The sequence below is a fragment of the Anser anser genome (assembly GCF_964211835.1).
Source record: "Anser anser genome assembly, chromosome: 25".
Classification (NCBI taxonomy): Eukaryota; Metazoa; Chordata; class Aves; order Anseriformes; family Anatidae; genus Anser; species Anser anser.
In genome coordinates, this window is record NC_139746.1 from 4,549,290 (window position 1) to 4,571,558 (window position 22,269).

At 49.9% G+C, this 22,269-nt stretch overlaps 1 protein-coding gene and 2 long non-coding RNA genes across 3 annotated transcripts; 1 reads left to right on the forward strand and 2 right to left on the reverse strand.

Annotated features, from left to right (window-relative positions):
* Positions 1-1,412: 1,412 nt before the first annotated feature.
* On the reverse strand, positions 1,413-17,845 carry RAB11B (RAB11B, member RAS oncogene family). The gene is made up of 5 exons (XM_083810880.1): positions 17,691-17,845; positions 11,269-11,464; positions 9,205-9,398; positions 7,617-7,697; positions 1,413-3,226 (listed from the first exon to the last, which is right to left on the reverse strand). Exons 1-5 carry the CDS (start codon positions 17,728-17,730, stop codon positions 3,081-3,083), a joined length of 657 nt encoding a protein of 218 aa, XP_083667006.1. The 5' UTR covers positions 17,731-17,845; the 3' UTR covers positions 1,413-3,080.
* Positions 12,665-15,932, reverse strand: LOC310886391. The gene is made up of 2 exons (XR_014575296.1): positions 14,352-15,932; positions 12,665-14,193 (listed from the first exon to the last, which is right to left on the reverse strand). It is a non-coding gene; the product is annotated as an uncharacterized lncRNA (long non-coding RNA).
* Positions 17,846-18,186: 341 nt separating the features above from the next.
* On the forward strand, positions 18,187-22,255 carry LOC310886390. Its single transcript, XR_014575295.1, has 3 exons — positions 18,187-19,099; positions 19,481-21,076; positions 21,763-22,255. It is a non-coding gene; the product is annotated as an uncharacterized lncRNA (long non-coding RNA).
* Positions 22,256-22,269: the final 14 nt, after the last annotated feature.

The window sequence follows — 22,269 nt, forward strand, 5'->3', positions numbered from 1 at the left end:
GCGCTAAGAGCCCCGTGCCCAGGCCACGCGGACCCACCCCAACCCCCCAGCAGCCTGGGGAGCAGGGAAGGAGCTGGGAGCCGGCCCCTGCTCCAGGGGTGACTGCAGCTGACGGAACCACTGAAGCAGCTGGGTTGGAAGAGGCCTCCAAGATCACTGAGTCCAACCTCTGACCTAACCCTAACAAGTCCTCCACTAAACCGTATCCCTAAGCTCTACATCTAAACGTCTCTTAAAGACCTCCAGGGATGGTGACCCAACCACTTCCCTGGGCAGCCCATTCTAGCACCTAACAACCCTTTCGGTAAAGTAGTTTTTCCTAATATCCAACCTAAACCTCCCCTGGCACAACTTTAGCCCGCTCCCCCTCATCCTGTCACCAGGCACATGGGAGAATAGACCAACCCCCACCTCACTTCCAGTGCTCGCAAAGGCGATGGGCGTGCACGTGTGTACACGTACCCACGCACACGTGCATCCCACACCTTGGACACACCGGTCCCCAACACGACAAACCACCAGTCCCTGACACAACACAGTCCTGCAGCAGGAGGCAGCAGTTGGAGACAGCCCTCACCTCCTGGCATGAGCGGCACGGGTCCAAGATCCACGCCTCCACAGCCCCTCCTGCAATCCGAGGGCTTTGGTCAACGCACAAAGTTGTGCGGGGTCTCTTCAGTACCCACACAATTTAACAGAACTTAACTTTTTTGTTGGGGCTCTGAGACACAGTTTAGAACCTCCCATAAAGTCAAAGTCCAAAGAAAATTTCTTTGAAGAGGCCCGGAAACGGCCAACCTGCTTCTCAACCTCTTACATCAGTCGGATCAACTCTATAAACTCCATGTCAAGAACAGGATTTGCAAAGTAAACACATAAACAAGTCACCCTGGACCAGAAGTCTTCTCAACTGCATGATTATTCGCACTATTCAACGCATTTATTAGAAGTTTTGTTCAACAGTTGAGGAGCCCAGCTCCTCACACGGCCATCTGCTCTTAAAGGAAAGATTTTCAGTATCTCAGCATTCCCTCTCCCTGATGCTGCGCTCACCCTTCTAAATACGGACTGCATGGTCTAGGACCACCAAAAAAAAAGTTTCCAGCTCCCACTTGCTGCAGTTTATCCCAAGAGGATGTTATTAAAGTAAATACCAAGTGCTCAAAAGTGCTTCCTGTACTGGGACACCCTTAGGACAGATTCCTGTGATGTCGAAAGAGGAATTCATACCATCATTCAACGGGATTAGGCTGCAAGCATGCAGCCCTTCGTCTTGAGTGTATCCTCTAAACAAAGCTGAGAAGTGGAAATGGTAGGCACCGCCTTCGCTTTGAACCACAGCCCTCTAGGTGCATACACTACACAATTGAAGGCATCGGTCTGGAAATCTTATAAAAGAAAAGCCATCAGAGTTAACCGCCCTTAATTTTATTACATAACCAGACAGAACAGTTGAGACTGGAATGTCAGATTTCCCCTTCAAGCACAATTTACAGTTTCATATTTGCTTTGTATCAGAAAATACTTCAACTCACTAACATGCAGGTAGGATTCATCAAGTGAGGCACATTCTCCAAATCTGGAAGAATACAGAGCAAAAATTCACTGCAAATTGCTTCACTAGCCTTCAGAGAGCAGCAGATCGCCTCCAACGCTTCCTTTAGGTCATTTCACCCAGTATTGCCTCATCGTAACATTCAGTGGTTACTGGAGGGATGCAAGTGTAAGAGCTAGTGAATGATGAAAAGCCATCATCATAGAGAATTTTCACAAGCTAGCAAGAGACTGACTACATGAAGTTGTGATAACATTCTTCCCATTCAGCAAAACAAAATATTATAGTAGTTAACCCCGCTGATGACAGGTCTGTTACATCAGGTGAAGTACAATCATTTGAGAATTACAGTTCGCAATTCAGTAAAACAGAATAAGAGGGAAACAACAGGTTAGTAGTTAAGTGAAATATTAATATTATGCTTTTTAGTAAAGGTCAAGAAGATTATGCACAAGGTCAATAGTGAAAGATCATGAAAAGAAAGTTCAAGATGCTATGGTTCTGCGGAAGTTTTACAAAATGTATAAAGTATTGTGTTTCTCTAACAACAACCAAACCCTTACAAGTGCAGGTATATACATGACATGAAAATATTGCTTCACTCACTCAAAACAGGGTAGGGGAGATCTAGAGAAAAAGCAGCATGCAAAAAAATTCTGGAACTAGAGAAGATCCTGCTTTCAGACACTGATCTACAGTACAAAATAAGCCTACTTGTACAGGTTGCAAACATTTTTTTTCAAAGGAATATGCTGGCACTTACTGTACAATAATGTTAACTGATTAACATAAGCCATGAATAAATATTAAACCACTTCATAAAGCCTGCATAAGCAGCACAGGCATTCATGGTGGCAGAAAAAGCAATGCAGACATACTTCATTGTTCCCAAATAAAACAAGGATAAGAGAAAGATTTCCCAAGCAGGAAACGGTAAACTACACAGCCAGACTAACTGTATTAGGGGTAATTACATATTAAGTAATGTTATTTTCAACACCTTTCTTATGCGTGTGCAGCCACTAAAACCTCACTGTGAGACCTTATCAGGACAGAAAACAGAGCGTTTGGTAGGATAGCTATTTTCTTTTAATTTCTCCCCTATGTTTACAGAAACATGAGAGAAAAATCTGACTATGGGAGGAAAAAAAACCTTGTAACCTAAATGTAGTTATTTCTTCAACTGTTACAGTCAAGTCCCCATGGCTTCTCTCCCAGAAAGAAAACCCAGAACCATTTGAGGAGAGCGTTTCATGGGATAATATCCAGCAGCAGATGTTCCAACACAAACATGTCTATCAGATCAGTGCCAACATTTCAAGCCCAAAAGTCATCACATTCAAGGGGATTTCAGAGGCAAGGGAATGTTAGCCCTACAATTAAAGCTCTAAGATGAAAGGAGGAGCTTGGGATGGGGTAAAGGAGGGAAGAGGGAGTCACTGAATCACAGGAGATAAAGAAGTGCACACAAGTTTCTAAATGAAGCACAGACGAAGTGAGGGGCACAAGAGTCATCTACAGGAGGTCACAGGTTCTGACAGCACTGGAGTTTGTTGGATTTCTGTCCATCGGTGGTTGGTGGGACACTGATATCGACTACGTTGTTGCCAGGAGACTCATCATGTGCAGACCGATCTGCAATCTGCTTCTGCGAAACAATGCGGTAGATTTCTGAAATGAGAACAGACTTGTTAGAGCCTAGGAGGAGACTCTCTTCAACAGAGCACGTGCACGTCTCACAGCAAGCTGTCAGTGAAGATGGCTGAACCCAGGAACGAGAAGATTTTAACTTGGGAACCGTGAAAAGGAATCGGGTCTGACCAGCTGTGCAGTGTAACATCTGGCCGACTTTCCAGCTCGGTAACGGATACTCCAGCTCTGTCTGGAAAAATTATCAACACAAGATTCCTTACTGTCTTCCACGACAGCTACTTCCTATGTTCTTTTCAATGATTCCATGAACATGGATATTATTAAAATGCTTGTTAAATGAGAAAGGAGCAGGAATGCTCCTTTCTAAAACAGGAGATTTTTTTTTTGATAAAAATTGGCAATGTTACCTAAAACATTATTCAACAGGATGCTTGCAAAACATCACCATGCAGCGGCAATGACAGTATCTATTTCACCCATTAGCTTCTGGCAAGCCGTCCCCACCAAATGACAGAAAGGCTTGCTCCTCTCTGTAACAATTCGTTTTTCCCACCTATGGCAGTAACAAAGACACAAGGTTCCATAAGGCCCCATACTGATCTGAAAATGTCCTTTCCTGAAAGAATTGATTTCTTTGACTCAGATTATGCCCGAAAACACAGAGATTCACGAAGCCGTAACTACTGAAGAGAGACTGCCAGGTTAGCTTTCCGAAACAAACCATTTCAACTGCAGAGTCAGTAAAAATAATTCGAGTTGAAATATTTTTAAATCATTTATTTCGCTGGCTAAGTCCTCGTTCCAACTTCCCTCCATTGTAACACAGGAAAAGGGCAAGCACCTCCCTGGAAGTCTGCGGTAAATATTATGGTCACATTCACAGAGCCACAGCCTCAAAACAGCAACAGCCAAGTCTTTATCAAAGATTAAAAATCACGGGGGATTGTGGAGCTTTGTTTGGGTGTTTTTTTTGTTTGCATTTTAAAGAATCTGCACGTATTTACCCTGTTTAAAATGGAATCTTTTAACCCAAGACTGATCCCGTTGCCACTGGCTCCCTTCAGCCCCTTTTTGCTGTCAGGGAAAAGGAGAGACTATGACATCCACTCTCTTTTGTGCTCAGTGGTGTATTTTAATAATAGCTGTTCAGAGTTATTACCAAAACCTCCTTCAAACCGGTGGCCAGTAAGGAAACTCCTGTCCTGCTGCTCCTTTCCCTCCTTCAAGTTCACCATGGTCTCACCCAGCTCACTGCTCTGCACAGCACATTTTCTTTTGTTACTTTTCCTCCCTCAGAGGGATGATTCCCCCCCAGGTAGGAACAGCCTTTTTGGGACTGCTCAGCCACACTAGCTACATCCCCACTGTACCTCAGCTGGCCAATTTCAGCACCCTTGGGAGCCCAGGATGCTGCCAAGAGGCCGTGTCTTGAGTTCAGTTTGCCCAGGCCTGACCTCAGCTCAAGTTCTGGCTCCTGAAGCATCTTATCTGTTACAGAAGACAGTACTGGACAGCTCTTTCCTAGAAGAACCTTTGGCCATCTTCTCTACCCAGGGTCAGTCTTGGGACAACACTGCAAGAAAAGCACAGGACGGATGGTGACGGCTGAACCGTGCTCAGAGCACCGACCCCACCGATACCATCTCAGCACCAGGCAGGCTGCCTCAGGTCCAGCCAAGCGTCACAGATAAGCAATGCGGCTGCTCTCAGGGCTGCCCTGCTCAAGAGCTCAGGCCCTAGGTGGTCTTCTCTTCTCTACAGCTTTGTCTCAACAGCAATATCCTCCAGCTACTTCACCAGCAGCTCTGATAACATCCAAATCTTGCTGGGCAGCAGAATGTAACCAATTTTAAGTCTGCTATGCCTTTTTTTTTAAAAAAAAAAAGACTTCTAGAAGCAGCTTAGCTATCCTTTTTTTCTCCTGCCTGCCTCTTCTTGGTCATCTTCCTCTCACTGCAACACGCTTTTGGTATCAGCAGAGCTGGCCAGCACCAGACCTACCGATCCCCTTCTCCCTGCTTACCCCTGCACCTCTGCAAAACAAGCCTGAGAGAGAATTCAGGTTCCACCTACAGAATTCAGTGTTGAAACTCAGCTGTTTTCCCGGTAACAGGTCCTCATTTGTCTATAATCAAGGACCAGTAATAAAAAGCCCATTCTTTGGTCAGCATCCAACAATCAACATATACCAGACACTTCCTGATACCCAAGCAGCACCAGAACAAAGGCTCCTTCTCATGTACCTGAAACCAGTATCTCGTCACAATAAAGCTCAGCAAATGTTCACCTTGAGATGCAGTATGACGTGTAAATGAGGCACAACCTCACCAAACAGCATATAGGGGTGAGAACACAGGAATAGTTTATCCTCCCAGAACTCAGCTATGGTAAGCAAAAGCCAGGAACTGGACCTCGCCAAGTGTCCATGCCACGGATCTTAACGAGCTTTTGAAGAGAGAGTACAAACAAGCTGACAAATTGTATGGAATTTTCTCCCCTCTAAGAAAAGATTCAGACTCCATGAGGCAGACAGAGGTAGAACAGTAATCCAATGCCTCTTTGACAGCTCTCTTCCTACTTAAGTCAAACTGAAATTTAAAAATTCTTTGCTAATTACCCATTACTTCCAATTCTACTTTTAGGAGTGGAAGGCTATGCTTTCAAACATCAACAGGTAACTTCCCTGTCACATCAAATAGCATTTTGAGACTGGACTAACAGAAAGTGGAGCTATAGACTAAATTCCTCCTTATCCGTTAAAAAAAAAGGTGCCAGACTATCCCTCAGCACAGAATTCCTCATAATACGACTACTGCAGAACACAGTGGAAGGGAGAGTCTCTGACAGCAGAGATGCTCGAGGTTATTGGGGTTTGTTAGCTCCAGCTCAGCAGTCCTCCTGCAGGCCCACGCTGGCTTCCTTCAAACATGCTCGGATGTACCTGCACCATGGTTCCCAGGACTCTGCTTCCAAGGATTAGCTCGGGCACTGAGCTACCCAAATGCAGAGAGTCACTTCAGAGCGGTGCCAAAATCATACGTCCCCTGGAAGACAGAGCGCTCGAGCACGCAGTGCTGACACGCTCCAGCGCCTCATGCAAACTAACGGCTAACTGAAGTGAGAGCAGGATCAGGCCAGACCCATTGCAGAAGGTACCCACCCAACTACACCCCAAGAAGTCACCCCAAGTAAGCACTGCTTATCTCAGCGCAGTTATCTTAAGCATCTCTCTTGCTCTGTGTGCTTCCCACTTTCACAGCCTGCAGCCTACACACCTCCCAGTATACATCCTTCTTCCTTCTGCTACCCGTTGACCATACAATTCATACTTCAGGGCCCACCTCACTGTCAAGAAAACAGCAAGCTCCCCACGTGTTGTATTTAGCATAAAACTGAGCTGCACTCTTCCAGAGGCCAAGTTAAGTGCTCAGCGTAAGTTTGCAAAACACCAGCTGGAAACCCCTGTGAGCTAATCAGCGGAAGTGCTTTCACCATGCCTTTCATCATTCCTTCCTCCCCCCCCCCTTTTTTTTTTGCCTAGTACAGCACGGAGGACTTGGTGTATCTACAGTAATAAAGCTTTACTGGTGACTCCTAGGTCTCATGCAATAGGGCACTCCCTTATTCCAGGAGCAAGAAAATACACGCAGGCAACAAGTCCCACCTAAAGGGATGGAAATGCTTCTGTCCTCTTTCAGTTTTGTCCTCTTTCAGACTGGGGCTTGGCAAGTAGAATAATACTACTACCTGGAGTACCTCTGATACTACGCACGGTGGACCCACTGCATAAGCCATGTGGTATTCCCACAGCAAGTCCTGAAATTGCAACCAGACACCATGCACTCATCTACACCAGTAACACATGCCGAGGAACATTCCTGGGCAGAGGAAATCGGGATCCTTGGCCTCATTTTGGCCTGTGACCGCTATCACATTCGCAGACAGTTCCTGGGACTGTTAGGGGACATTCCCAGAAGGCAGCCTGCGTACCACTACGCTGTTGGTGCATGGCTGCATGCAGCCCTTGCCATCAGCTAAGAACAAAAGCTCAGTAGTCAGGACAAAAATACCAGTCCGCTGCAGTGCGGAAGAACACTCCGGAACATTTAACTTCCCAGCATGGCTGGGGCTTTACCGGCTAGGTTTTGTGCTGGCACAGAACTACTCGTGTCCTTACAACAAACCAACTGCAATGACAAGATCAGGAGCCTAGAACATCTCCAGATTCTCTGGCAGAAAGGCACGTGGGGTTTGAGAGCAAGAACACGAGGTAAGATTAGGTGGTTTGCAAACAAATCATCATTCCCAGCATTCCTAACATTCATTTTCAAAATAGTCTTGATAACTGCAAACAGTGCCCGTGAAAAAGGTTCACTACCTCAGCAGGTCCTCTCAATCCAAACCATACCTGTAAGGATGTTCTTGAAGGCTTCTTCTACATTTGTTGAATCCAGAGCAGAAGTTTCAATAAAAGATAAGTTATTTTTTTCTGTAATAAACAACAAGTGGTTCAGTTAAGAACTTTAAAAGCACTTTATTTCACTCTTATTTGAGGTTTTCACCTTTATTTTTTTTAGGTCAAGTCAGCCAAGACCTAGGTCCCCCTCCCTCCCCCCCCCCAGTTACAATGGGAACAATTAGGTGCACCACTTAATCAGCTGCAAGCCTTTCAGCAGCAGCATCTCTGACCACTGCCTCTCCATAGCATGAGAATATTTTCCTCACTGCACTCCTTGTTTAGTCAAGCAGTACGTTTTCTCCAGCCTCGCACAATATTATTCCCATCTGGCTACAGATCACTCCTAGAAGTACCTTCAGCAAGAGCACAGGCTGACACACGTTAGCTGAAAGGGGAGTCAAAACACTCCTCTGCATCCCAAAACAGATAAATACATCTACGCTTTCTTAAACAGACTCTGCCTCCAAACTACAGTAAAGCCCTTGGTGATACAATCTATTTTTTTTTCTTGCCTTTTAGAATGCAAAAAGATGCATCTACACAGTTAACAATTGTGATTAGCAACCAAACATCCAGCCTGGAGTGGCACAGTACTGCCCAGACACAGGCATACAGGCAGAGCAACTGCAACACCTGTATCATCATCAAATATTTAAAACAGCCTTAGTAGGAAGTTAGGGGCAAAAAGTAAGTTGCTGAACCAAATAATCACAGCATTGCTCTATTCAGAGCGTCTACCAATTTGTTATGACTGATATAGGCTCTTTTGTTCATTTGAAAATTCAAAGCAGCTTCACTAAACACAGGGTACTCGCTTACTAGCAGATTTCAGAAAAATGCTTATACTCCTGGAAGGAATTTGAAAGCTGTATATTTAAATTCCAGCTCAAACTTCCAGCCACACAACAGTAAATTGAATGTCCATTGGCCTAGACGGGCAAAAAGAATATTTGACCGATCCTCTGTAAGGTAAGGAAGAGAGAGAGAAGTAATGCAGAGGGAGCAGCTCACATCACCGACTAGACTTTTCCCAACAATTGGTAATCTCCAAGTCTGATTATCATGGCGTTTCAATGAAACTAGATGACACTACTACACACATTAGTGCTCTGGAGCAGAAACTACACCATCTACAAGAAGCTTCAGAATTCGTCTGCAGTTCTCCATAGAACCAGGCCTCTAGGAAGGAGGGAAAGACATTTTGTATTGTGATATTTTATATTTATATTGTGATATTTTCTCCTCTAAACATTGCTTACTGTTTCTAGCCTTGCTAGAGGACATGTTTATGCTTCAGATATCAGGCAGCTCAAGGACAGCGCTTCACAAACATGTACTACCAACAGATTTTAAAGAAATCCACCATACACTATTTAATAAGCCAAGGTATTTTCATTTACAAAATGTTAAATACCTTTTTTTTTAGGCCAAAATAAAACTTAAGGTAAAAGTTCAGTCCTGGACAACAATAGCGTAATTCCAGCGTGCACCAACACACAAATTCAGAAAGCACCAGCCCAGAACACAGTTTACAAACCTGCAAAAGCCCGGGCCTCATCGGTGGGCACAGCTCTCAGATGGCGGAGGTCGCTCTTATTACCCACCAGCATGATGACAATATTGTTGTCCGCGTGATCTCTGAGCTCCTTTAGCCAGCGCTCCACGTTCTCATAGGTGAGATGTTTGGCAATGTCATAGACGAGAAGGGCCCCCACGGCACCACGGTAATACCTGGAACCACGGAAGGCACATGTCTTTAGAGAAATCTGTCCGCGTTGCACCAACCCTGATATCTGGTTCTTCTGTACTGTTCACTACTAAAAGAGTTAAAAACATTCCCTCCCATTTAGAAAGCTGTGCTGATGCAAATACTGTTTTATGTTTTCTCCTTTAAAAGCCATCTCCTAAAAACAAGTTCCAAATACCGTTTTTAATGGCATTTCTAGAAAATTTAAACGCATTTAACGAAATGAAGAAGAGACTGCAGAAGATATGATGCTTTTAGTCTACCAAAACAGTGCAAGAAAACTCACAGTGCATTCCAAAAATCAGCACTACGAGAAGGTTTTTGTGAAGTTATAGTTTATCTTCCAACTACGAAAGATAATCCTTAGTAAAACGTACTTGTTGCTGATCTTCCAAATATCTCCTGCCCCTCTACAAAATTGAGAGGGAGACCCGAGGCAATACTAACACATCCATAAGCCTGTAACCTAAGAACAGTTTGCTCCCTCAGGGCAAACTGAGGCAGGTCTTAGCCCATTTCAACTCAAGCCAAGAGCCCAAGACAGCATCATCAACCTAGATCGGATTCCTATGATGTCCGTACCTGTTGTCCACACAATCCCACCATTACTCCTCTGCTCTGCCAGCACCTGCCCAGCATATCACTGAACCGATTCAGAGCACCAAGTCAGCAGAAAACACTCACTTTTTCCTGCTGGTTGGCCTTCTGCTGGCTTAGCAAGCTGAACTGGCCTAGCACTGCGTCAGGCAAGAGCCTGTGCCAGCAAAAGGAGAGGCAGCATCGCAGGACTTAGTTTCTGCTAAACTTTTCCAGCAGCAAGAACACAAAAACACTGGAGAAAAAACACACTAGCAATTATAAAAAAAATGCAAGTTGAACTCACCACTTATCTCCTCCTGCATTAATTTGCTTTTGCATTCCTTCTCTACAGATTATTCCCTTGGGTCTGTGCTCTTCTATTTTTCTCCTATTTTGCCTTACCCTATTCACCTCACCAAGAGCAACTCCCCTCACCTTAAGTTTAACATAAGCGGCTCAATCTGTGCATTATTCAGGAAGAAGCTTGAACCTTTAAACAGTGACATACATCTGTAACACTAACATTTCAACCCCACGATCAGAATATGTTCCGGATAAGCAGGCCTGCCAATAGTTTTCTTCCTCTAAAAGACACTTCTGCCTACTATCTGCGTAGAAACAAATTCAGTCAGAGGTTACATATTAAGGCACTGTCTGGACTAACAAAGCGCACTGAAAGCTTCTCAGCAACGCTGTTTTACACAGGGACGTGCCCATTGCTGCAGTCAGCGTTACCACAGGTGACTTGCTATTTACTGGGTGTTCAGCGTGCACTCCTGGACCTAATTTTCAGGGCTGTGACTAATTCCAGCTCACTGAGATTTCAAGGGAGTCTGTGGCTGCAGACTGTCCTAAAAATGCCTTCAATTGCAAGATTGAGGGGGCAAAGACCACCAGAAGGCACTTGCATTACAGTAAGTTACTGCACCTAGACCTAAACTTCAGGCAAAACAGTACCCAGCTTCAATCAGAAACGACACTCCACGTGATGAAGACAGCACATTGAGGGCAGGTAAAAAAAACCAAACCACAAGACTCAAACAGAATTTCCCAGACTTAAGCTGTCATTTATCTATAAAAATATCACTAGAATCTAAAACTGATTTTCGTTATATTAATCATATGTCATTATTTGCTAGCTTATGACTTGGATCTACAATGAGGTCTGACTCTGTCAGGTCCCAAGTGTGTCTTATTCATTCTCCACCTGGAGGTTTACCTGTACCACCTCTGCCAGAACTCTGCTGTTGGCCTGAGGAAAGCCATAGTACTCACGCTGAAGTGATGGCGCGGTATCGTTCCTGTCCTGCAGTGTCCCAGATCTGTGCTTTTATCGTCTTCCCATCCACCTGGATGCTCCTGGTGGCAAATTCCACCCCAATGGTGCTCTTGCTTTCCAGATTGAACTCATTGCGCGTGAAGCGTGACAGAAGATTACTCTTCCCAACTCCGGAGTCTCCAATCAACACAACTGAAAGAAAAGACATTGTTTTCAAAATTAATTCTTCACACCAGCATTTTCACAGAGCAATAGTGCTACCTGGCTGCTATGCTGCCTCGCAGGCAAGCCCCAGAGGAGGTGTACAGCCAGATAAATGTAGGAGAAAGCTATGTTGACAACATCTCACATTTCACTACTCACAGCTTGCTTCCCCGGCCCCAAAACAGCCCCAGACCTTTTCGTTGCTCGCAGCTGCTCAGTTCCTCAGAGATGGAAATGAGAAATAGCAACAGCAATAGGCATCAACAGCTCAACGGTGCCTGGGAGGAACCACGCCACCACCAGTAATTAGGGGCAACAAGATGTCCCCATCACAACCAACCTCTTGCAGAGGAAGGCTGCAACCCTCCTTCTGAAAAACACTTGTCAAGAGCACAGCGCCCGGCTACCTGCCTGCCAAGAGCCTCTGCACTCTATAGGCTACTCTGTTTTTACTAAAAAAAAAAAACCACTAAGTAAACAATTACTTGCAGTCCCTACTGGGGTCACATGTGTGTTTTATTTTAATAATTTAATCCATCAACATGTTCCCCACAAAAAGGGGACAGCAAAAGACATCTGATACTACAAACAAGACACAAAACGAAACTTCATCCAGCAGGACGAGTTCTGGATGGCACGAGAAGTAAAAGATGAGCTCAAAAATCCCTGCCTCCGCACAAGGTGTTGCCATGTTAACAGGAAAATATTAGCGCAGAGAGATTTTTAGCACATGAAAGGCAGCTTTACCGAAAAGAATTATGAAAACAAAAGGTACATCTCGCGGGAGAAGCTCCCCCTGCTTTGGGGCTGAAGCTCCCTGCTGACCCCGCCGTACCCCTTCCCCACCTCTGCTCCAGCAGGCTGCTTCCTCACCGGGCTCCCGCGGGGATCTCCTCCTCAACAGCCCCAACATCCGTCACAGCAGGGGCTTCTCCGTGCTGCTAAAGCAACTACACACACCTTCTTAAATCCCTGCGTTCATTAGTGCTTGCTCTGGTCAGCGAAGGGGAATCAGGCTAAAACCAATGAAGCCATCCTCCCTCAGTCCCGGCAAGTCCCCCACAATGTATGGCTTTGGGCATTCAAGCTAACAGCTCGAGCAGAAGAAAGGCACTCTCAGTCAGACTTCTTTAACCTTGGGAACATTTCCTCCTTCTGCTTAAACTGCAGATTTGTTGTTCTTTCTCATTTTTATTTTTTTTTCCCCTACAGAAAAGCAGGCACGGGCAGAGGACCCTCCTGCTCCATCCACCGCAAACCACAGAATACTTCTCATTACAACTTCGGCTGCAAACTGATCTCATCTCAGTGTTATTTCAGATTTGGTTTTTGTTTTCAAATGCTCAGGCCATTGTTTCAGGCTACACATTTGGCAGCACACTACTCTCCAGCTCCCATACCCCCACCCCCAACACAACAGCGCGCTCCCTAACTTTTGCTGCAGCCCCCCCCTCGCTGCGCTGCACCAGGAGACCGCTGAAACGCTCCGGATTCAGCCACCGGCCTTTCACGCAGCCGCCAGCACGGACAGACGGACAATTGTACCAGCACAGCTGAAAATCCAAACACAAGCAAGGCAGGACCGGGCAGCCAGCAGATCAGGTGGTGGCAGGGAGCCACAGCTCCCCACCCGGGACGGCTCGAACCAGCTCCACGCAGCTCTGGCTTCACTCGCAAGCAGCCTCCGGCATTTTTTATATACATATATCTATTCTCATGCCTGAAAAAAAAAATAAATCTCAAAGAGTTCTAACTCCTAGGACCGTTAGTTTATTTTCCAGGCAAACGGTTTTCACCCCTACCCAAACTAATTCCACTGGGTGCTGCGGGAATGGGCTGCGGGTCACCCGTTTTGTACAGCGATTGCTGGCTTGGGGCGGGCTGCACCCTACAGCAGGGCCCTGGCCACAAGCAGACGAGTAAGAGCGAGAGCATCAATCACACAGGCTAGACCAGCTTGGCAAAAACTTGAAGCTTTCAATTGCTTCCAAAGGGAGTTACCTTCTGATGAAACTGCAGCTCAGGAAGGCACAGCCAGCTCTCCAGGTGACATCCATCTTCCATCCTCTGGCGTTTTAAAACCACCAGTTCCATGCCTAAACTCTGCAAACGGCTCTTGGGTCATTAACTCCGTTTGCTGCAGGAAGAAAATTCAGGGCGTCTCGTGCCGCTTTAGCTAGTTACCTGCCCCTGCCGCAACCTGGCTACCTTCGGAGCACCAGATTCCCTTCACCAGGCTGTTCCACACTCCAACAGAACTCGGCAGAGCAGCTTTGAGATGTTACCGAATGCAGAAGTAACAAAGAAAGGCAATCAGGTGCAAGCTCAGCGACAAAAGCAATGTTCTCTCTGCCTTACAGTCTGCAAGCGCCGCTTGCTAATTCTTGATCTTGACCATTAATCTAAGCATTTTCTCTTTCAGTTGAAGGACACAAAGAAGCCCACATCTCTATTTTCTACGGGAATTGAGCAGGAAGACACCTTTAAACTTCTGGACAAAAGCAATTTGAACTTGGGGAAGTTCCTCTTCTTGGAAACAGCTCACGAGACAGAAGTGCCTGTTCAAACACACAAGTCTGAGCAGAGCTGAAGTCCCAAATCAAATGCAAGAGTATGAACTCGCTACACCTACCAGACTGTATGAAATCACTCTCCTTAAACAGCCTTTGGGCCACACTGGTAAGGGAAAGGTACGCTGGTTTTGACGTGGACATGACCTGAAACAGTAAGTCCTCATCAGACAGATAAAAGCAAGCATTTGCAGTGCCCAGTGTACATCCCGAACTGCAGTGCCCCTCCTTTGGCCTTTCCTGATTTTATTTCTCCTCCCCTGCCCCGTGCCAGTTTGCTGCTTACCCTTCCCCACATCACCCACCCATCAACTGCAAAGCATTTGAGGTCTCTCTTAACACCTCCGCGTCAGCAACACGGGAACCGTGCCTTGTTCGGCCTTCGGAAAGAGAGACCTACACCGGCCCGAGCAGAGCACAGCGCCTCTGCGCGCATCACGCCGCCACACCTTGGGATCCTGGTACGAAGCGAACGAAAGTCAGAATTAAAAACCTGGCGCAAGCCTTCAATGGTAAGGGAAATGAAAAGGTCAGGTTTATTACAGAATCGTAAACAGGAGAGTTAATTCAGCTGGCAAAGGGAGCACATTGCCTTGCACAACACAGAGGATTAAGACTCGAGCAGAGCCTACATAAGCAGAGTTCATTATAAATATTAAGTACGTAGGATTGTCAGATATTGATGAATAATATGACACACATTTGATTTTCATAGGCAAAGCCCTTGTTAGACTTATGCTCTAATCAGAGCAGCGTAATCTTCCACAAAGGTAAAAGCAAGCTTTTCCCTATGGGTGCTTTTTTCCTTCCTTTTTCACGAGCCAGCATATCTGCGCGATCTCAAATTTAATTTTTTAAAGAAGCACCGATAGCATCTATCTTCTTGAGAGGACAACTAATGCAGAGATCACGCTTTAAAAGGTCCAAGGCTTCCGATATTTCGACAAATATTAAAACGTCATGTTCTACTCCAGACCCAAACCACTCGCAACCCAACATGAGGAGATCACCCTTTTTAGCCACCCCAGCTACAAAACTAACTGCGAACGTAGCCCTAAACCGCGGGCTTCGCTTGGGTTACCTCACCGACACCCACCCACAATACGACCCTCGCAGCCTCGCCGTTCCGCGCAGAATCCAGCTTGTTCTCCCAAAGGTTTTGTTCACAACCAGCATTTTGTTTCGATCAATAAAACAAGCGGCTCTGACTGAAGGGGTGCGTGCAGAAGGAAGGGAAATTGCGAATAAAGATAAAGGGGAGCTAGTTTGGCAGAGCAGCTTTGACTATAACCACATTCGCATCGCTAGAGTACCACCAAGCCTTAAATTAGTTTTGACCTCTGCGTGCTGGACCTGATAAGCCAATAACGTGTGTCTTTCCTACGGCCCTCTTGAAGCGGCCAGTCCTAAAGCACAAAGCGGCTGACGACACGAGTCGTCATTCTTTTGCATGAGGGAACCCTGAAAGCAGGGAGCCGGCTGCGCGGGGAAATTATTGCTACAAACTCCTGCGCTGTTCTCATCCCTGAACAGTTGTTTCACATGCAGTGTTTCTTACAAAGGATGCTAACAACAAGTGGGACTCCTTGCCTTTTAAACTCTTCATGAAGCTGCTTAATATATTCTGCCATGTAGCCTAGAAGTCAGGCTCCTATACAAGCAGTTCCAGATCTTCCACTACATAAAAAGCTAAAAACTGGATTCAACAGCAGTCATCCCTAAGTAACATTGCAATGTAAGGATGATAATTTCTTAAACAAGTGCAACTGCGAAGACTGAAGTCAGATTTCCTTTGGGAACAGGAGGCTGAAGAAATGGTCAAAAATCAAAGGCAACCTCAGAGGTAAGAGAACAAAATGAATCCTTCCCAGCCAGCAACACCCCCCCCCCCCCCCCCTCCACCGCTACTCCCATCTCTGACCACTACGTGCCTGATAGAGAAGAGTTCAAACACCATCTGTGGAGCTAAGAAGGGGCTAGACCAGAAGTCAATCAACCCCCTGGACATTGATTTTCTCATTACGTCAATTCCCCTTGATATTTAATTTCATTACGGGAGGGGCAGGGAGGGAAGAGAAGGGGAGTTGATCCTCTTCGCTTTCTTATTACAGTGGAGATCGCATCCCACTTGATCTTGTTTATGTTCACCATTTCTTGTCCGGTCCTAAAAAGCCCAGAAGGAAGGAAGGAAGGAAAGACAACTAGATAGGGAAGGGTTTTGTTTTCTTTTTTTTTTTTAACCACTAACACAACTACCCCTACCCAAGACGCGCAGAAAAGCACAATCCTCTCCCCCACGTTTCATTAAATTAAGTGCTACAAAGTATGCCAAGTTAATTTGCTGTATCAACACAACAGCATGGTCCCTGCCCAAATAGCTTTAGGTTGTGTCACTCCCGATAAAATTAAAATCACGTTTCAAAGCAGCAGAAGTATTCCTCAGGATGAATACAGTTCTGCCTACCTAATTGACTAGTCACAGAAAGAAAAAAGAAACTAAATTTTTAGGCTTTCAAGTTCCCAGCTATTAAACCACTTGGGAAATAGACGATGGAATGACTTCAGAAAGAAACTAGTTTCAGACCCAGACAGCTTAGCATATTTTCTGAGGCTAGACCTCTGCTTTATATTCTCCTCTAACTCTACCTATAAGGGCTCTTCTCTCCCGCTGTCCCGAAGCCTGTCAAACAAAGGCACCAAAGATGCAAAGACACCCGGAAAACGTTTCCAACGTGCGAGGAACCGCTCTTTCCTTTCATCAACCAGCGAATGGAGACTTGCTGTTGCCCTTGCCAGGGGTCACGTACACACGGCAAGCGCCAGCATCCAGCTCCTGGGGGATTTTTCGGCGAGCGCCCACGGAGAAACCCCCAGCTCCAGAACCGCCTGCACGCCCAGCGACGGCAACCTCAGCTCGCCTTGGAGGGGGACGGCTCTGCGGATCGACCTGCGGACGTCAGCCACGGGAGACCAAGCGCACAACAGGTCGGGGAGCACCAGGACGACCATTTAGCCCAGCCGCTCTGCTCCCGCCCGGCCGGCCGGCGCAGCGCTGGGATGCTCCAGGGTTCAGGTCAGCCTCAGCACCTCGGCACGGGCACCGCGCCCGGCCCGAAGCGCGCGTGGAGCCAACACCTGAGGCGGCCCAACGCGAGGAGCGCTCGGGGCAGCCGGGGGCTGCCCACACACGACGCCGAACCCCCGGGAATTCCGCAGGCAACCGGCTCCGAGGGCTGGGAGCCGGCCCGGGGCCGGCCCAATTGCGCCCGCCGAGGCCCCCGGGCGCAGTTACCCGTCAGCGGCCGGTGCCCGAGTTCCCCATTTCGGCCCGAGCTCCCCCGGCACCGGGGCACGGTTTGGAGGGGGGGGGCGGGGGGGGGGGCAGCTCCGCTCCAGCGGCAGCCCCAGAGCCGGGGCCCCGACCCCGCGGGCCTCCCCCGGGCCGCCCTCAGCGCCTGGGCCCGGGGACCTCGGGGTGGGCCCGGAGACCTCGGGGTGGGCCCGGGCCCGGCGGCGGGCGCTGCCCGCGGCCCGGCCCCGCTCACAAAGGCGGCGGCGGCGCAGGGCCGCGGGCAGGGCTCGGAGCGGGGCCGGGCCGGGGCTGGCGGCGCTGCGGGCCCGCTGAGGCGCGGGGCGGGCGGTACCTTTGAAGAGGTAGTCGTACTCGTCGTCGCGGGTGCCCATGGCGATGGCGGCGCCGACCCCTCTGGCTGCCAGGCACCGACCGCGGCCCAGCCGGGTGGGGAGGGGGGGGGGCCGCTCCCGCCTATCAGCGGCCGCCAGAGCCCGCAGGGGGCGGGCGTCGCGCCTGCCCAATCGGTTCCGCCCAATAGGCGACGGGCGCGCCGCTGACTGGCGGGTACAACCGTCCAATGGGGAGAGGGCAGCTGGGGGAAGGGAGGCGCTTGGGCTGGCTGAGCCGGGACCCTGCGAAGAGAGGAGGGGGCAAGGAGGGGCCGGGGAGGCGAGGGGGCGGGGGCGGGAGGGGGATGGGGGCGTGGCCGGGCGGGGGGCGGGGTCTGTCCGGGGTGGGCGGGGCTTGTTGGGGGCGGGGCTTGTTGGGGGCGGGGCGGAGTCTGACGGGGCGGGGCTTAAAGGGGCGGGGCCGCGCAGCGCCGAGCGCAGTCCGCACGGCGGCGGCCCGGGGACGGGAGGGGAGGCTCGGGGCGGGGAGAGGAGGGGGCCCGGTGGCCCCGGTGGCCCCGGCCCGGCCGGCAGGGGCTGTCCGTGCCCGCGGCCATCGCCGTCTGGGGCCCCCCTCACCTCTCCCAACGCCTCAGCACCAACAGGACGTTTTGCCGCCCGGGGAGCAGCGGTGCCGCTGTGGCAAAACCAATCCATCCCCAGCACCCCGAGGGGAGCGCTGCGGCGGGCAGGGCCCAGGCCTCGGGGGCAGCCCCAAATCTCTGCCCCGAAACCGCCGGGACGCCCCCCGGGATCTCTTCTTACCTCGCCTTAACGCAGGGGCTCGCCGAACGCCCGAGCGTCGCGCCCGCTGCCTCGACGCTTTTGGCTCGTGGCTGAGACGCCCAAACCCGGACCCTCGCGGGGAAGGTGACAGCCCCGTCCCTCCTCCCCCTGCCACGTGCCAGAAAATTCGCTCTGCTCATTCATTAAAGCATTCCTCGGCTTCCCTGTGCCGCGCTCACCAGGCCTCGCCTGCCCTGCTGTTCCCCGGAGGAGCTGCCTGAAGGATTAGCGGGTCTCCGGCACCACACGGGAGCGAGGCTGAGAGAGAGGGAAAAGGCTTCTCTGGACGCGTTTTTGTCAGCCCTGGGAGATGCTCGGTGCGGGACGGGGGGACGTGGGGGTGCCAGTTCATCCCCCCCAAGGCCGTGTGGCTCTCGGGTAGCCCTGACTTCTCCCAGACCTCAGAGCCCCGCAGGCCCGCAGGAGCAAGGCTGCCGGGGGGTCCCGGTGCCCCGACGTACGTGCTGATAACGTGGGGGAGCGTGTGCCCAGGCAGCACCCGGACTAACAGCTTATCAGCGGTGGCACCCAGCTCCTGCTCAGCGAAAATTATTCTTTTTATGAACGATAGCCTGAAAACGGGGTGAGAAACAGAGCGTGTCGCAAGCACACATTGCGGTCCCAGTGCTGCGCTGGGAAATCGTGTGTGGGCATCTCCATTGCATAGAAGGCAACGGGAGCAGCTGGGGAGGAAAGCCATAAACGCATGGATGTGGGGCTCTGGGGAAGGTGCTGTCTCCTGACCCGGCACAGGTTCAGGCAAATTGCTCCTCTCTGACAGACAGGGATTTCTGAGGAAGCGGGGGGGAAGTCTCTTTTCACCTTTTCTTTGCAATCTCAGTGCTCACGAAACATGCAGTGTAGGGCATCAGGCTTTTAATCTGTGCAGAAGGGAGTTTTAACAACCAGGGCTGCAGGAACGCATTATCACCTTCTCCCGTTTATGATATTCATACTCCCGCAGGACCGCAGCGAATGACCCTGTTGTGCAACGACTCGAGCACTCCCAGGATATCGAGCATCCAACCGCTGAATAGCTGAATGCCATCGGGAGACGTGGGGCTGTGATATGGCAGCTGCAGAAGCCCCTGGGGAAGGGAATTACCCGGGGATTCCCTAAGGCAAACGTCCCCCACACCTCCCTTACCCCTGGCAAGCAGAAGTAAAACATCTCGTTTTCATGATCACAAGCAGCTTAATTAGTTCTGAATTAAACTAATTTAAATTTAAACTAAAAATGTTTTAATTTTTAAATTTAAACTAAATTAGAACTGAATATTGGGGGGGATTTAGCAGGAAAAAGCAAAGCTATTTCCTACTGGTTGGGATCGAAATCCCTTTCTTCTCCCCCTGCCTGGGAAATGCTGCCTTCAGTTTTGAAGAGCAATACGCGACAGCCACTGGAGCGTCCTAGGACATGCGCGTGCGGAGCTTTAATGCTGGCTGCAGGCAGTGAGATGATGTCTGGGCTGGAGGAGGATCACTGCCCTGAGGTCCAGGGCGATGCCGCGCTATGCGTGAGCCCCAAGCCCCCACTGTTAGCCCTCGGGAGTCCCCCAGGCTCGTGGTGGGTTTTGCGCTGGGGAATTGGTATCGTGTCACCAAAACCAGCCCCGTGCCACCAGCTGCTGCTGGAGCAACGTGTCTGCAGACGCTTTCTGAAAATCCCACTTCTAGAATTGATTGTAGGCCACTGAGCCTCTGGCCGCAGATGTCCTACAAACCCCAAGCATTTTTACTGCAATATACCGGGGTGCAAACCCTTGAGAGCAGACAGGCCAATGGCACCGGCGTCTTGTTTTTTTCCGTGGGTGACGGAGAGCCTGTCTGGGGGTGCCTGGGCTGTGCCAGGAGGGGAGAGCCACGAACAACTCGGGCCGTGTTATTCACCAGCTGTTTCTTGGGCTTGCCCCAGGTTTTGGCCTCGAGTACCGTTTAGCCCGTTTGCCTTTTTCATTTTGCTGTGCTGCTCGGTGAGAACGCGCCCCCACGGCCCGCTCGGTCGGCGAGGGCTCGGTGTGCTGCCCCCATCTGCCCTCCTCCCAGTTCTCGCTGCCTCTTGGCGAAAAGAGGCGCTGGCCGTGCGTCACCTCGGCGTCACCGCTGGGCACGAAGCGTCCCCCGGGCACCGCCGAGACGGGCGGAAGGCTGCGGGGCGAGGATGGGGCGAGGCTGCCCTTGCCGATGCAGGCTGGATAACAAAAAAATAATCAAGTGGCGGCTTGTATTTCCAGCTGCAGGGCGAGGCTTTGCTCAGAGGGCTCGAGGAGGACGGCAGATGGAAGGGTTTTTTTGGCACCTGGTGCCAGGAGGTGCTGCGGGCGCCGCAGCCTCGCCCTGGGTTCGGGGCGCAGCGGCCTTGCCAGCCGGGGTGCGCAGCGCCCGGTGCCGTTTCTGTGGCTGGCACTGGAGGGAGCCGCCACACGCCGCATTTTAGGCATTTGTTCAACACGAAGGCGCTGGAGGATCCGAGGGAGGTTTCGGAGGAAAACGGAGGCCCAGGACGCGTTTTGCGTGCGCAGAGCCCGGCCGCAGAAGCTGGCGGCAGCCGGCGCCCAGGGTGCGGTGCCGGGGGGACACGGGGTCGGGGGGCGCAGGGCAGCGGGGGTGTGCCGGGTGTGGGCAGGATTTGGGGTTTTCGGCCATCCCCCATCTGCGGTACCCCCACGTTGTCCTGCAGCTTCTTCTTCTCAGGGCTGAAGATGAAATAAATGCGCTTCTGGGGGGCAACCCCGTGGCCTGCCAAAAAACGGCAGTGGCTGGGCACGGTGCAGCTGCCGCGCTGGTTTGTATTTTATGCACAAAGCCCACCTTAGGCCGATCACTTCAGCATCCAGGCTAAAACATGGCCCTCCGGTGCCTGCTGCTGCACCCAGGGACTAAACAAGCTTTGGATTAAGCAAATGGAACATTAAAAATGTATTTCTGAAGGCGAGAGGGAGCGGATAGATAGCAGAGGGCAGCGTAATGGGCTCTTTGTGCAATTGTGCTTGGGGCTATCATTGACCCCAGGATTTTCCCCGGGGAAGGGGGGTGGACACAGGAGCTGGGGAAGGCGTAGAGGTGCCTCAGGTATTTGTGCAGCTGCTCCACGGGACTTCCCAAGCCGTGTTTATTCTTGTCTTTCCCTTGTTGAGTGAGCAATTCTTTTTTTTATTTTTTTTTCCTCTTTTTTTTTTTTTAATCTTTTGTGCTTTATAGTAGAATACCTATAATCAGCTAAAGACGTGTTGCTGTTCTCTGTAGCTCTGACATCGCTCCCGATGTGCCATGTGGCTGGGACCACGTGCCCCGCTACTTTACCTGAGGAGCAGAGCATGAAGGCTTCCGCCGGATTCCCAGATTCCTTTACACGTAGTAACTGCCCCAAACCTGCAATAAATACTTACGGAGGTTACTATGCACGCACGTTATGAACAGGTAAGAAGTTATTTATTGGGGCTTCTCCTGGTCAGATCTGACTTTAATCCGTGCAGGTAACTCAGACCTCAGCCTCGGCTCTTGTTCAAGGCGTTGGCGAGTGCTCGCACAGCAGAGTTTCCCTGCTGACTACAAGGAATCTCCGCAGTGCGAAGCTCTGCCTTCAGGGAGTAAGAGCCTGCTCGTTGTCACTGCTGTCCCAGGGCTTGATTTCCAGTGAAAAAATGTAGAAATTCATAAGCTTCAAGCAGACTGAAAACTATGGCTGGGGCTACAGCAGGCACTGCTGTCTCAGAGGTCCACAAGCCTATTGCAAATTGTTCAAGTCCAGAA

Excerpts from the sequence above, each read along its gene's own strand:
- RAB11B (XM_083810880.1), bottom strand. The coding sequence starts at position 17,730 with ATGGGCACCCGCGACGACGAGTACGACTACCTCTTCAAAG. Across the intron at positions 11,465-17,690 it reads GTACGACTACCTCTTCAAAG|TTGTGTTGATTGGAGACTCC; the intron begins GTACCGCCCGCC and ends CTTTTCTTTCAG. Across the intron at positions 7,698-9,204 it reads TGAGGCCCGGGCTTTTGCAG|AAAAAAATAACTTATCTTTT; the intron begins GTTTGTAAACTG and ends TGTTTATTACAG.